Below are 15,868 nucleotides of genomic sequence, written 5' to 3'. Positions count from 1 at the left end.
GTCACCTTAACCACCAGATCCAGTCCGTATCCAGATCAGGTGATCACTGCAGTCCGCCGGATCCAGTCCGTACCCAGCCCAGACGGTTTGCAAGCACCCATCTGCCTTTTATTTCTTCAACACAACAGTGAAGTGTATTCTGCTCTCTACTTGCATCACCAAAACTACTCACAGTTGTTTGCCCAGCTTGCTGTCTCTTGTAAACACTTTTTGGGGGGTTTGCACTCTGAGCTCAAGCCAAGCCTCGGGTTGGAGCCTCCATTGTGGACAGCAAGCCAAGTTTGTTTACCATTAACCATCAGGACTGGATGAGCAGGCGAACTCATGAAATGAAGTTGCAAATGTAGGTTTGGGAGGATCATTTAGGCCTGTCAATCATTATTACAGGCCTACATAAGCAGCACTCATTGCACCTTCCCAGCGTCAATTTATTCGGCAACCCTCCACCTCCCATCTTCTCCTCTATTTCTGTCATTCTCCCTCTAGGTAGTAGCGCAATGGGGGGGTTGAACTCTGCACTCAAACCAAGCTTTGGGTTTGAGCCTCCATTGTGGACAGCAAGCCAAGTTTGTTTACCATTAACCACCAGGAGTGGATTTGCAGGCAAACTATCATAATTGATGAAGCTCACAAAGTTATTGGACTGAATCAACACTGAACTGACTAGAGATGAATAATGACACTTAACAGATAAACAACAGATAAAGTAATTTATAACTTTTTTTAATTTCAGTTTTAGTTTTACTTATTTTAGTACAGCATATATTTGAAACTGCTTTAAAACAATCTCCTTTATATAAAGCACAACAAAAATAAAGTTGACTTGACTCGGCACTACAATTAATTTCACATTCAAAAATTGCTACAACTGCCAAAACACTTACATACATGTCTCAAATCAAATTCTTTTATAACATTAGCAATGTTTGTCACTCATAAAACAATTACCTAAAAACACTTGAAAAAGTGTTCTTAAAAAAATCCTAATAAATAAATATATACACTGTTTAGAATTCACTATAGTATGTTACATAGTCCATGTTTACATTACGGTTATCTTTTTCAGATTTTTTTATTCGCTTTGGTACTATTTTCAAAAGCAACTGTTCAATTCTCAAAACTTTTAGTACTAATATCACAACAGATCATTAAAAGTGCAGTTTTTTTTTCAAACATTTCAGTGTATTTTCAATTGCCTTAGTACAATACTCTCAATCACAGCATATCCTTTTTACTACACAAAATAACTGTTTCATCTATCAAGACAAGTCAAGGACACCTTTATTTACATACCACTTTTAACAATACAGAATTGTGATCTATATAAATGTTTCATTCATAGTAACTGCCTTTCATTAATCCCTTACTATCAAACTTTTCATTTGCATGTCTTCCAGTCAGTTAAATACATTTATCTATTATTTAATCTAATTCATATTTATGGTTAATCAGTTAATCATTTGGTGCATCTATAGATATCTATAGATAAAGATTCAATAGACATAGTTTGTAAAGAACTGTTTGCAATTTAGGGTTTGCCTGTATTACTGTAATTATTTCAGCAACAAATGTACACTGTTTAACACATGTATCTTGCTTAATTGCTCTTGAATGAACTGATTGTTAAAAATACTACACTGAAAGAAGATCACAACGTTGTTTCGGTAATTAAATCAAATGTTCTTAATATATATTACAATAATCTAATGTTTTGAAACAGTGATTGAGTGGATGAAAATATGTGTAATTGTAATGAAAGCATGAGATCAGCTTTTGAAAGAATGACTAGCGGTGTTACAAGTGTAATCAGTTTAGATTTTTGTAATAAAAGTTTTAAAAATATACACCTTACTTGAGAAAATAGTACCATAGCCAAACAAAAAAAAAAAAAAAAAAAAAGCTGTAACATGACCAAAAAGGCAGTTGCTGCCAGACCCATGGCACACACACTGACCCATTTTTGAATGAGTAGAATGAAAATATGGTAAGAAAAAGGAATGTAAAAATGAATGGTTAATGGTTATTTAAAAGTCTTAAGTATTTTGAAAGTCACTAACCTTGGGCTGCCATTTGCTTTCGTCTAATTTTCAGATGGGTCTTCAACTCATCTGAAAGTCAGGGAAAAGAGGCGAGATATAGAAGAGAACAGAAGGAAGACACATTAAAATGTTTTATGTATTGGTGATTTGTTTTATTAAAAATACTTATACTGTAAACTGTACTGATCTACCATGACACTGTTTGCCAATCCAATTCTTCATGTTTTATAAAGGTACAATTAAAAACAACAGTTGACTAATGTGCTATGAACTCATAAAAAAAAGAATGGGACACACAATATTGAAACAACAGACAACAAGAACATCACAAGTTGTGGGATAAAGAGAGTAGATGAGTTTTAAACTCTGATTAAAAAATATGTACTGTTGGTGCAGTTCTAACTGGAATTAGGAATAATTAGAAATTGGTAAACTGTTCCAACGAAGTTGTCATAAATCTGGTCGGTGACCTGCGGTCCGCTCACCACCAGATGTCACTCTGGTCCTGTCATTATACACTGACTGTTGCAGACTACATCTCCCATCATCCACCACGCTGATTGCGCCATACACCTGTGGCCAATCAGCAGCTCTATTTAAGCCCTGGGCTTTCACTCGGTAGGCACTGAGTATTGTGGAGTGTAAATGTGGAGAACTGTGTCAGTTGCGTTTAGCGCTCTCCTAGTGCTAGCACTGTTTCCTAGTTTCTGTATTTCCTAGTTCCTAGTTTCCGTGTTCCTGAGCTCTATCACGTCACAGCTGCCATACCAGAGCCATGTAGAGTTGCAGCTGCGTTTCCTGAGTCAAGTCAAGTTTCGGAGTCAAGTCAAGTAGCAGCTGTGTTTCCCGAGTCAAGTCAAGTTTCCGAGTCAAGTCAAGTTTCCGAGTCCAGTCAAGTTGCAGCTGTGTTTCCTGAGTCAAGTCAAGTTTCAGAGTCCAGTCAAGTTGCAGCTGTGTTTCCTGAGTCCAGTCAAGTTGCAGCTGTGTTTCCTGAGTCCAGTCAAGTTGCAGCTGTGTTTCCTGAGTCAAGTCAAGTTGCAGCTGTGTTTCCTGAGTCAAGTCAAGTTTCTAAGTCAAGTCAAGTTGCAGCTGTGTTTCCTGAGTCAAGTCAAATTGCAGCTGCGTTTCCTGAGTCAAGTCAAGTTTCCGAGTCCAGTCAAGTTGCAGCTGTGTTTCCTGAGTCCAGTCAAGTTACAGCTGCGTTTCCTGAGTCAAGTCAAGTTTCCGAGTCCAGTCAAGTTGCAGCTGCATTTCCCGAGTCAAGTCAAGTTTCCGAGTCAAGTCAAGCTACAGCTGCTGTTCCAGAGTCTAGTCAAGATACGGCTGCCACTCCAGAGTCAAGCAAAATTACAGCAGTCGTTCCTGTGTCAAGTCAAGTTGCAGCTGCGTTTCCTGAGTCAAGTCAAGTTTCTGAGACAAGTCAAATTACAGCTGTTGTTCCAGTGTCAAATCAAGTTACAACTGTGTTTCCAGGGTCAAGTCGAGTTAAAGCTGTGTTTCCTGTGTCAAGGCAAGTCAAAGCTACTCTTCCTAAGTAAAGTCAAGCTACAGCTGTATTTCCTCTGTCAAGTTGAGTCACAGTTGTATTTCCAGTGTCAAGTCAAGTTACAGCTGTGTTTCCAAGGTCAAGTAAAGCTACAGCTGTTGTTCCTGTGTCAAGTCAAGTTAGAGTTGTGTTTCCTGCGTCAAGTCAAGTCAGAGCCGCTCTTCCTGAGTCAAGCAAAGTCACAGCCATGGTTCCTGACTCAAGCCAAGTCAGAGCTGTCGTTCCTGACTCAGGCCAAATCAGAGCTGTCGTTCCTGAGTCAAGCCAAGTCAAAGCTGTCGTTCCTGAGTCAAGTAAAGTCACGGCTGGTCTCTTCGAACCAAGTCAAGTCATCGCTGATCCTCATAAGCCAAGTCAAGTCACTGCTGATCTCCATGAGTCCGGTCAGGTCACTACTGATCTCCATGAGTCAGGTCAAGTCACTACAGATCTTCACAAGCCAGGTCAAGCCACAGCTGGTCTCCATGAGCCAAGTCAGGCCTCAGCCGGTCTCCATGAACCAGGTCAAGTCACAGCCGATCTCCACGAAACAGGTCAAGCCACAGCTGATCTCCATGAGCCTGGTCAAGTCACAGCTGATCTTCATGAGCCAAGTCACGTCCCGTCCGACGGCCCAGAGTCAAGTCACATCCCATCCGAAGGCCCAGAGCCAAGTCACGTCTCGTCTGTCTGTCCAGAGCCAAGTCACGTCTCGTCTGTCTGTCCAGAGCCAAGTCACATCTCGTCAGACCACCCAGTGCCTCGTCACGTTTGGTCTGTCCATCCAGAGCCTCCTCACGTCTCATCTGACCTCCCAGAGCCCCATCACATCTCCACTGTCTGTCCAGAGTTTTGTCACGACACGTCTGATCGACAAGAGTCAAGTCAAGTCTCGTCTGACCTCCCAGAGCCTTGTCACGTCATGTCTGCCAGTGTGATGACGATCACCATTCTCCGTATGTGGGCCGCACACTATGCTCCAGAGGTCCCGTCTGTCACCAAGCGTTGGCTGTAGAACCTCTTATGGAGGCGGCGTTATCCTTCGGACTCTCTGCTTCTCTCCCTATTCTGTTTGCCTCCTCTGTCCCTGCTCTCCCCAGGTCCCAGTTCATGACGCAACCTCCTGCTCTGCCCTGGAGGGCCCCTGCACCTCCTGCTCTGCCCTGGAGGGCCCCTGCACCTCCTGCTCTGCCCCGCCCTGGAGGGCTCCTGCTCCGCCTCCTGCTCCGCCCTGGAGGGTTCCGGCTACGCCTCCTGCTCCGCCCTGGAGGGTTCCTGCTCTGCCGGTCCTGCCTCAGTTACTGGGTCCCCTGCATGGACCTGGTCCTCCTACCCTCGCCCTGTCTCACTCCCGCCCCACCGCTCCCCTGGACTGTTGTTCAGTTGGAGCGTCCGGAAGCCGGACTATGTAAGGGCTATGTCATGAATGTCACTCTGGTCCTGTCATTATACACTGACTGTTGCTTTACATCCCGGACTACATCTCCCATCATCCACCACGCTGATTGCGTCATACACTTGTGGCCAATCAGCAGCTCTATTTAAGCCCCGGACTTTCACTCGGTAGGCACCAAGTATTGTGGAGTGTAAATGTGGAGAACTGTGTCAGTTGCGTTTAGCGCTCTCCTAGTGCTAGCACTGTTTCCTAGTTTCTGTATTTCCTAGTTCTTAGTTTCCTAGTTCCCGTTTTCCTGAGTTCGCTTAGTTTAGTATTCTCGCCTGGCCATCTCGTTTCGTCTGTCTCGCCGCCTGCCTTTCTGGACTCTAGCTCGTTGTAGGATTACTCTTCTGTCTCACGTCATGGATTATGTTCGCCGCTGATCGACCCACGCCAGCCTCACGAAGTACTCTTGAGCCTCTCCCCAATATACCTGTTTGTTATTGTTCTGACCCTGTCTGTCTGACCATGTACTTGTCTCGTCCTATTAATAAAAGCTTGCATATGGATCCCCTCTCCACATTACAGAAGTAAGGCTGTGTGTCTACCGAAGCATTTTCTGAGGGTAATGTAATTTTCCATTTGTTTTTAGTGGGATCACCACAATGTTCATCACTGTCACTTTTTAGTCAGACATCTAATCAGTAGTAACCAAAGCGTCTCACTTGAGAAAAAAAAAAAAAAAAACATAAGCCGGCCTAGAATGCAACATCACTTGTACCAGCCCAGGGGCAAAGTCAAGGCAGGAGGGGATAACTGAAAGAGCCTGCAAATCTCTTATCCCCTTAAGAAAATCTATTGCTACTAGCAGAGTTACCTTGAGAGTCAGAAGCTTCTCTATTTGAAGGTTCAAATGCTCCCAGGTGGGGGAAACAAGAAACAAGAAATCAGCTCTGACAAACGAAACGTCAAATTTTTGATTAAAAAATGACTAGGGAGCAATAGCGAGTTAAGACTCCCTATTGCTCCTTAGTCGTTTTGTAATGAAAAAATTTGACGTTTCGTTTTTTTTTTTTTTTTTTTTTTAGAATTTTTCACTTTATAAATGGTACGAAACTTGCTATATGAAAAAAAAAAAAAAGACAAACATGATTTTTTTTTTTTTTACTTTATCAATTCAGCAATAATCTGTCAAGTGTCTTCGGTAACACTTTTCTATAGGGAACAATTCTCACTATTACCTAGCTACTTAGCATGCCTATTATTAACATATTGGCTGTTTATTAGTACTTAGTAAAGCACATATTTTGCATGACCATATTCTACATCCCTAATCCTACCCAGTACCTAATAACTACCTTACTAACAGCAGCAAATTATGAGTTTATTGAGGCACAAAGCAGAAGGATGCAACACAGATCTTTTAGTAGTTACTCTTGTTTATCCTTTAGTTAATAAACCCCTTTTATTACACTGGTATCTTCCTTGTGTTGATAATACAGTAAGAGGCTCTACAAGTTAACAATATCTCTCAAATCCTTTAGATTGGTCAGACGACAACTTCCTACAATTTATGGAATTCTTATTTATTCTATTATATCTTCCATTATTGTTCTTTACTCTCAAGGTGAAATTCCTTGGCTGGTGCCCCCCAAAGTAGTATGACCAAAACTAAATATTATATACTCAAAGCCAATACATTGGTGGTGCTACTTAGATTTTAAACCACTACATTTAGTGGTGCCCCGTGTGGGGCTATCTAACATTAAAATCATTGCATTTAATGGTGCCCTGTGTGAATCAATCTAAAACTGAAATCACTACAGGTTAGTAAAGGGTTTGAGTAATGATACATGAAATGAAGGTGAGATGCAATAGTGAAAAGGAAGGTTTAACTGGTATGTGGCACCATGCCTCTGGATGGTGAAAGGACTGACATAACGGTGACTCAGTTTGCAACAGGGCAGTCGAAGACGGATGTCCCTGGTTGAAAGCCAGACCGTCTGCCCTGGATGGTACTGGGGTGTTACAGATCTTCTAGCACTGGTCTGCCTCTTGTGTTTGCAAACTGCCCTCTGCAGGTAAATGTGAGATGAGTCCCAGATCCTCTTGCTCTCTTAAAACCAGTAAAGGACAGCTGGAATGCTGGAAGGCTCCCCTGACCAGGGAAACAGGGGCAGTTGGAAGCAGAGTACGCAATGGAAGGGTGTTAATCCTGTGGTGGCTTGACACAGGGAGTTCTATGCATACTCAATCCAAAGAAGGAAATGGCTCCAGCTGTTTTGATGATCATGACAATATGACAGCAGGTATATCCTGTATCTTCTGTTCAATCTGGCCATTGGACTGTGGACATCCGGAAAATAAGATGACTGGACTGGAATCCCAAAGTGACAGAAGATTTGTTGGAAGAGGGTTTTGGCTGTTTCGAAGGTGGTGGGTAATCGCTTTAGTGGAATCAACTCGCATGCTTTGGAGAAGTGGTCTACAATGATGAGGATAGAGGTAGGGGAATCCAAAGATGGTAGGTCCGTGATGAAATTCGATTCAAATGTGTGACCAGGGCCTATTAGAAACAGGTAGAGGTACCACATGGTGATTGGATCAGTCTTTTATCAATGGAATACAGAAGTCCTCATTTCTGCCTTCTACACATAATAATCTTGAGGGAGAACAAAGCAGTTCCTGCATGGGGGTTACTGTATGTTAATGTTACTCCCCACTCCACAAGAGGTAGTGTTGTTTATCTTAAAGTACAAACATCTTTTGTCGCCACAAAGCCTGATCTCATCAGAATGAAACAGAAAGGCAATTGCCATCGTGCTGATGTTCAATAAAACTGACTTTAGAGGAATGGCGACACTGGCAGGAGGGAACTCCAGCCTGTGTCGCCAATCCTCTAAAGCCAGTTCCCCTTCAGGAACTCGAGCCGCGTCGAAACGCTTTGGGAACGCCTTCAGCGTGACCGCGCTCTGAATCACGTGTGCAATCAAACCAATGGAAGAACGAAACGTCACAGGCGGGTGACGTCACTGATCAGGAAGCATAAAAGCACGTGCGCCAGAATGAGCGTCAGCTTCTGTCTTTCAGCAGCGCTCTGTGTTTGTCTGTGCTGTCTCTTTTTTGGTCGCAAGTTAGCACCACTTTTATTTCGAGACAGTATGTCAAAGTGCGAGAAAAAGTCGAAGAACATCAGCAAGCCAGGTTTTAGAGCGTGTGTTCCTCCCCGCTCGAGATGTAACGCTCTATGCGTGGCTTGCTTGGGAGCGGAGCATGCGGCATCGGCCCTCGAGCGGGCCGATTGCCCGCATTGTGACGCACTGCCTATGCGTCTGCTCCGCTCCCGGAAGGATCTCTTCTCCGCGGAGGGATCCTTCATCAGCGTTCCCCGCGGGTCCGGTCCCGCTTCCGCCGAGGCGGAGCGGCGGCTGCACTCGTGGGGTTCGCAACTGGATCTGGTGGAGGGTATGGAGACGGGTGACCCCCTATCTCCTGCCTCACCCATCAGATCCGCTGCCCGGCCCTCGGGATCGGAAGCCCGCGCTGCGGTTTCTTCCCCCCGGGGGTCGGCCTCCACGCTCCCCATATCTTCCTCTGAGGAGGTTGATGTGGTGAGTGTGGATGAGGCTGCAGCACCTCAGTTTCCCCAGTATGAGGAGCTGTTGGAGGTGGTGACTCGGGCTGTGGCCAAATTGAACATCGATTGGCCCGCCGAGCCATTAGTCGAACCGCAGAAAAGTAAACTGGACGAGAGGTTTTTGCGGTCTCGACCACCTCCAGCACGCCGGAGCCTTCCCTTTTTTCCTGATCTCCACACTGAGGTGTCGAGATCATGGAATTCACCCTTCTCGTCCCGCTTGTTCATCCCCGCCTCATATAATTACGGGTATGTGGCGGGGTTGGATGAGCGAGGGTACAGAGCGATGCCTCGGGTGGAACAGACGCTCGCGAGCTATCTGTCCCCCGAGTCTGCATCATCTCTGAAGGCTCCGGTCCTGCCTTCCAAGCCGCTGCGAGTCACCTCAGCGCTGGTGGGCAAGGGGTACACGGCTGCGGGTCAGGCTGGTGCGTGTCTGCACACCATGTCGGTGTTACAGGCGTACCAGGCTGACCTGCTTAAAGAGCTGGATGAGGGTGAGGAGATCAAAGATAGCGATATCTCTGAGCTCAGGAGGACCGCTGATTTGTCTCTCCGCGCCACTAAGGAGACCGCCCGTGCCATTGGGCGGTCTATGGCAGCCCTTGTGGCCGCGGAGAGACATCTCTGGTTGACCCTGTCCGACATGAAAGAGAAGGACAGGGTCTTCCTTCTGGACGCCCCGCTTTCGCCTGCTGGTCTGTTCGGCGACGCCGTCAATTCCGTCGTCGACAGATACCAGGAGGCGCGTAAGCAAGCGGCGGTGTTCCAGCGGTTCCTCCCTCGCCGTCATCCGGCTCGCGGGGCTGCTGCGACGGAGCAGCCCCAGCCGTCTACCAGCTCCTCGTACCGGGAAGCTCAGAAACAGAGCGTGGCCACTCGCACTCCTCCCCATCGAGAGCGAGTGGTCAAACGCTCTAGGTCGAGGACCTCCCAGGCTAAGCCCGATCTGAGGGTCGTGCTTCAGTCGAAGAGGTCCTCGACCAAGCGGTCCTGACGGGTCGGGACCGCCGGGGCAGCCCCATCTGGGGGAAACGGGTAGCACCGCAGTATTCGGTGTCCGGGTCCCCCCGTGCCCCGGGAGATCGCCCTGCCAACCCTGCCAGTGTTTCAGGGCGCAGCGGTCTCCAGCGAGCATCCACCCCAGTTTTTCCCGCCCGGCAACGTAGCAGGGCTGGGGAGCTCGCCACCCCCGCGGGGGTCTCTGGGACCGCTGGTTCAGGTGCTTCCTGCCGGGCAACCGTTTCAGGACACCGTTCCAGCGGCCCCCTTAACACCAGAGGCCAGCCTCGAGAGGCTGGTTCCCTTAGTAGATCATTTGGCAGCGTGGAAACTACTGCCCAATGTGTCTGCTTGGGTCCTGCATACTGTAGAGCGAGGTTATCGCATTCAGTTCGGCGCACCACCACCGCCGTTCAACGGGGTCTCTCCCACTCTGGTGGGCCCCGAGCAGGGTCTGGTAATGGAACAGGAAGTAGCCACTCTCCTGAGGAAGGAGGCCATCGAGGTGGTCCCTCCTCACGAAAGAGAGTCCGGGTTCTACAGCCGGTACTTCATTGTTCCGAAGAAGGATGGGGGCCTGCGTCCCATTTTAGATCTGCGTCTGCTGAAATGCTCAGTCAAGAGACTGAAGTTCAAGATGCTCACCATCAAGCAAGTCGTGTCTCAGATCAGGTCCGAGGACTGGTTTGTCACGATAGATCTAAAAGACGCATATTTTCACATCTCCATCCTTCCTCATCACAGGAAGTTCCTGAGGTTTGCTTTCAGGGGCGAAGCTTACCAATATCGGGTTTTTCTGTTCGGCCTAGCACTCTCCCCCCGCACTTTTACGAAGTGTGTGGATGCAGCTCTGGCTCCTCTGCGACTCCAGGGCATCCGCATACTCAATTACATCGACGACTGGCTGATCCTAGCTCAGTCGGAGATGGAGGCAGTTCGGCATCGAGATGTCGTTCTCGCTCACATGAAAGCGCTGGGGTTAAGACTGAACGCCAAGAAAAGTGTGCTTTCTCCATTACAGAGGACCACTTATCTGGGCGTGGTGTGGGATTCGACCACGATGCAGGCACGTTTGTCTCCTGCTCGGATCGAGTCGATCCTCACTGCAGTCAAGAGAGTGAAGGAAGGCCTGTCACTCACTGTCAAGCAGTTCCAGCAACTGCTGGGTCTGATGGCAGCAGCGTCCAACGTGATACCTTTTGGCCTGCTGTACATGAGACCCCTACAGTGGTGGCTCAAGACCAAGGAGTTTTCCCCGAGGGGAAACCCACTTCGCATGATCAGGGTCACGCGGCGTTGCCTACGTGCCCTGGACATGTGGAGGAAGCCTTGGTTCTTGTCTCAGGGCCCGGTGTTGGGAGCTCCTTGTCGCCGCGTAACGCTAGCGACGGACGCATCCCTCATCGGTTGGGGAGCGGTCATGAGTGGCCACCCTGCCCGCGGTCTGTGGAGCGGTCGGCAACTCACGTGGCACATAAATTGCCTGGAGATGCTGGCCGTGTTTCGGGCTCTGAAACACTTTCTCCCGGACCTAAGAGACCGCCATGTGTTGGTCCGCACCGACAACACCTCGGTGGTCTCTTACATCAACCACCAGGGAGGTCTGCGTTCGCGCCCCTTGTACAAGCTGGCGCACCAGATCCTTGTGTGGTCCCAGGACAAACTCCTCTCGCTGAGAGCAGTTTATGTTCCTGGGCATCTCAACTTGGGAGCAGACATCCTGTCGAGACAGGGGCCGAGGCCCAGGAAATGGATGCTTCACACCGAGGTGGTGAAGCAGATCTGGAGAGTGTTTGGTCCAGCCCAGGTGGACCTGTTTGCCACGAGGGAGAACACGCAATGTCTCCTCTGGTACTCTCTAGTTCATCCAGCTCCCTGGGGCTGGATGCCATGGTGCAGACGTGGCCGAGGCTACGTCTGTACGCCTTTCCCCGATCGCTCTGCTCCCGGGAGTTCTAGAGAGAGTGCGCCGGGACGGGGTGTCCCTTCTTCTAGTAGCCCCGTACTGGCCGGGCCGAGTATGGTTCTCGGACCTGATTTCTCTCCTCGACGGCTCTCCCTGGGAGATTCCCGTCAGGGGAGATCTCCTCTCACAGGCAGGGGGTACCATTCTTCACCCCCGGCCGGAGCTGTGGAAGCTTTGGGTGTGGCCTCTGAGGGGGCGCACCTCTTAGCTTCCGGTCTCTCAACTGAGGTTGTTGAGACCATCCTCCAATCTAGAGCTCCCTCCACGAGGAAACTGTACGCCTTGAAGTGGAAACTCTTCACTTCTTGGTGCGGACACCGCCAGCAAGACCCAGTTAACTGCCCAGTTGGCTCAGTGCTGGAGTTCCTGCAAAGCCGGTTGTCTGCAGGGTTATCCCACTCCACCTTGAAGGTTTACGTGGCGGCCATTGCGGCCTACCACGCCCCTCTTGGTGGTCTTTCCGTGGGAAAGGACCCTCTCGTTACACGTTTCCTCCGCGGTGCTTTGAGGCTCAGGCCTCCTGTACGACCTCGTGTCCCCTCTTGGGACCTGTCTATGGTGTTAGAGGCTCTCTGCAGGCCTCCTTTCGAGCCTGTTGAGGAAATCTCGGACAGATTCCTTACTTTAAAAACTGTCCTTCTTTTAGCTCTTTCCTCCCTTAAGAGAATTGGGGATCTTCAGGCCCTCTCTGTGGCCCCTTCTTTCCTGGACTTCGCGCCAGGCCTTTCTAAAGCTTTCCTGTTTCCAAAAGCGGGTTATGTCCCTAAGGTCCCCACCTCGACACCACGGCCTGTCGTACTCCAGGCCTTTTGTCCTCCCCCCTTTCGGGATGCTGACCAGCAGAAGCTTAATTGTATGTGTCCAGTGCGAGCGCTGGATGCATACGTCCACAGGGCTGCCAGGTGGAGAAAGTCAGACCAGTTATTTGTCTGTTATGGCCCCCCAAAAAGGGGCCTCCCTGCTTCTAAGCAAACTTTAAGTCGCTGGGTAGTGGACGCTATCCTTTCTGCTTATGAGGCTTCTGACCTCCCTCCTCCTTTAGGGGTCAGAGCCCATTCTACCCGGAGCATGGCTGCCTCCAAAGCTTTTCTTGCTGGGGTTCCCATGCAAGATATTTGCAACGCTGCGGGATGGTCCTCACCTTTGACCTTTGTTAGGTTTTACGAATTGGACCTGCGGGTCTCGCCTGGTACCTCTGTCCTTTGTCCTAGCACACCCTAGGCAGGGACTAGGGGTCTGGCGGCGTGGGCATCTCGTTCCCAAAGCGTTTCGACGCGGCTCGAGTTCCTGAAGGGGAACGTCTAAGGTTACGTATGTAACCCTGGTTCCCCGAAGGGAACGAGACGCCGCGTCTCGTAGCCATCCTCCTGCGTCCCTGCAAGCGCTGCTTCTCTCCTGGAAGCTGACGCTCGTTCTGGCGCACGTGCTTTTATGCTTCCTGGTCAGTGACGTCACCCGCCTGTGACGTTTCGTTCTTCCATTGGTTTGATTGCACACGTGATTCAGAGCGCGGTCACGCTGAAGGCGTTCCCAAAGCGTTTCGACGCGGCGTCTCGTTCCCTTCGGGGAACCAGGGTTACATACGTAACCTTAGACGTTTTATTGTAAGTAGTTTGTGGTTGCTGTCATATGTCTCATGTTGTAGTTGTGCTCTGCCAGGGACAATTTCTTAGAATAAAAGGCACATGGATAGATTTTTGGAGGTTCACCCTGCCACGGAGCTAACACAGCTTCTACCCTGGTGGTGGATGCATCAACCTTGAGTTTCGGATTGGAATGCACTAGGGTAGGATCTGTACAAAAGTCTTTCTTAGGCTATTTGAAGGTGGTGGTTGCTTCAGAGTTCCAGGACAGAGACTTGGCCACATTGTGTAACAGAGAGGTGAGTGGTCAACTAATCTTACTGAAGATGTTCACCAGATGTCTTACTGAACCTGTCAATACAGATAATGACAAAACATTCACGAATCCCTGAAAGACGTAAGGTGTTATAGGTGCTCCGCAGGTCAAACTTTGTGAAGGGCATTCTGGAACACCTGGTATTCAAGGGGAATCTCTTGCTGCTTGGTGGTGGCAGGACTTTCATTGATCATAGAACACACTGCAGCATTACTGGCAGAAGGGTTCGATTTCATGTTTCAGGTTTGAAGGTGTTTTTTTTTTTTTTTTTTAAAGTGTTCTCACTGCACTGTTGAACCTCTCCTGTGTTCCATCAGATGAAAGGAGCATGTTGAAGCATTCACAGGTGTCCCAGGATAACATCAGCTATTGAGCCCTCCAGCACCATGAACAAGATCTTATTCTCATGCAGGCATTAAACACGAAGCGCCACGATGGGAGTGCAGTGACAAATATAGCCATGGCCCAACGGTTTTCCCAGGATCAAATGCACGTGGAGAACTTGAGATGGGGTTTCTTATGAAGTTGAAGCTTGGGTAAAAGTTTGAGCAACCGTTGAAGTTACCGGCAAATCCAGAGTCTATGAGGGCTTTCATTGAAATAGACTGATGGGGAGTCATTACTTTAACATCTGAACGGGCAAGAGGAGAAATCAAAGGTGGTATATGGATAATACTCACCACTGGGCGTGGGCGTCTAACTGCTTTTGAGGTTTGCAGAGGATGCAGTGCAGGTTGAGTCGCTGTGAGATTCTTATGGAACACTGAATAAAGCTCTCAATCCATTCATGCTCTCATAAATTGCCATTTGTTGACGGATCGTGGGATAAAGTCCTTGACAAATGCAGTGATTAGCCCGCTGACGGTATGGCAACTAGTGCAGAACTGAAGAGCATAATCCATGACTGAAGATCTTCTTTGACAGAATTGCTAAGTTTGCATGTAGACTAAACTGGTTGTTTGTCCAAAAACATTCCAGCTGTCAAAAGTATGATTTAAAATCAGAGCATAGCTCACTTCACTATTCACTAAAATATTGAAACGCCAATGATGCTGATTCAAAACACCAACAGAGGTGATTGAAAAGTTTGATTTGAAAAGTGTCCATCAAATGCCAGCCCTGTTTCTCCATTAACACCTTTGTCCTGTATTTTATTTAATTTTTATTTTTTTTGTACTTTGTACTCTTGGTGAAAAATAAATGTAGTGAAGTTGAATACTTTATTTGTGTTCAACTCAAGTAAAAGCACCACAATTAACAACCCCAATTCCAGAAAAGTTCGGACGTTTCGTGAAATGCAATAAAATCAAGAATATGTTATCTGTTCATTCTCTTTAACCTTTATTTGACTAAAATGCAAAGAAAAAAATTCCAGTGTTTTCACTAGCCAAATTGTAATTTTATTTTGTAAATATAACCAAATTTCCAAAACGCTGGGACAGAGGCAAAATAAAGGTGAAAAGGTTATAAAAATATTCAAATTAAACTGTTTTGTAGCACTTCACAGTAAGCAGGTGAAATGGAAATAGATGAGGATATCATGTTTGGGTATAAAAGGAGCATTTCAGTCCAGAGAAGCTGGATCATGTCTCGTCACTTTGTGCTAAATTTCATGACAAAAGTGTCAAACAAACCAAAAATCAAATTTCTTAATAGAAAATCACAAAGAATTTAGGACTTTCACCAGCTACCACGCATACTGTAATATTGTGAAAAGCTTCAGGGAATCCAGAGAAAAGTCAGTCTGTGTAGGGCAAAGCAAGACACCTCAGGTGAATGTGCATGACCTTTGAGCCCTCAGATGGCATTGCATAAGAAACCGTCATGCTGTGGTGTTAAATATAGCCACATGGACTCAGGAGTGCTTCAGAAAATGGCTGTCACTTAACACATTCTGCAGCTGCATCAATAAATTCAACCTGAATTTATGTTACTAGATGTCGAGTTCTCAGTACCAAAGACCAAAGGTACCATCCAGACTTTCATCAGCGAGAGATGCAAAACCAAACGACTGTCATGGTATGGGGGTGCAACAGAGCAAACAGCATTGGTGAGTGGAATATGTGCGAAGGTACCATTGAAATGGAGGCATGTATTGGGATTGTACAGACACATATACTTTCATGGGAAAGCCATGGTTATTATAATCCCAGGTCTCATTCTGCATGTGCTACAACAGCGTGGTTTCGTAGACACAGACTTAATGTGCTAGACTGGCCTGCCTGCAATCCAGATCTGTCTCCCATTGAAAATGTATGGCCATTCATAAAAAGGAGAATCAGACAACGATGATCACAGACTGCTGAGCAGAGCCAGATTGGACAACAATTTTGCTTGCAAAACTTGAAGTATTAGTATCCTCAATTCACCAAAAAATCAAACATTGGAAGAATTACAAGGAAAGTTGATGTGGCACAAGTGT

General features: G+C 47.3%; 1 protein-coding gene across 3 annotated transcripts in view; it reads right to left on the bottom strand.

Moving 5' to 3' along the window:
* Positions 1–15,868, bottom strand: part of kif6 (kinesin family member 6) — a 122,530-nt gene that overhangs the window by 23,867 nt on the left and 82,795 nt on the right. For all 3 annotated transcript variants that reach the window (XM_051133284.1, XM_051133283.1, XM_051133285.1), the window contains one exon: positions 2,058–2,108. In XM_051133284.1, the coding sequence (XP_050989241.1) occupies positions 2,058–2,108 (51 nt within the window). The remainder of the gene's footprint in view (positions 1–2,057; positions 2,109–15,868) is intronic.

This window comes from Labeo rohita, chromosome 17 (assembly GCF_022985175.1).
Source record: "Labeo rohita strain BAU-BD-2019 chromosome 17, IGBB_LRoh.1.0, whole genome shotgun sequence".
In the NCBI taxonomy this organism is placed as follows: Eukaryota; Metazoa; Chordata; class Actinopteri; order Cypriniformes; family Cyprinidae; genus Labeo; species Labeo rohita.
Note: the sequence above shows the minus strand (reverse complement) of the source record. Positions and strands in the feature narration are given on the sequence as shown.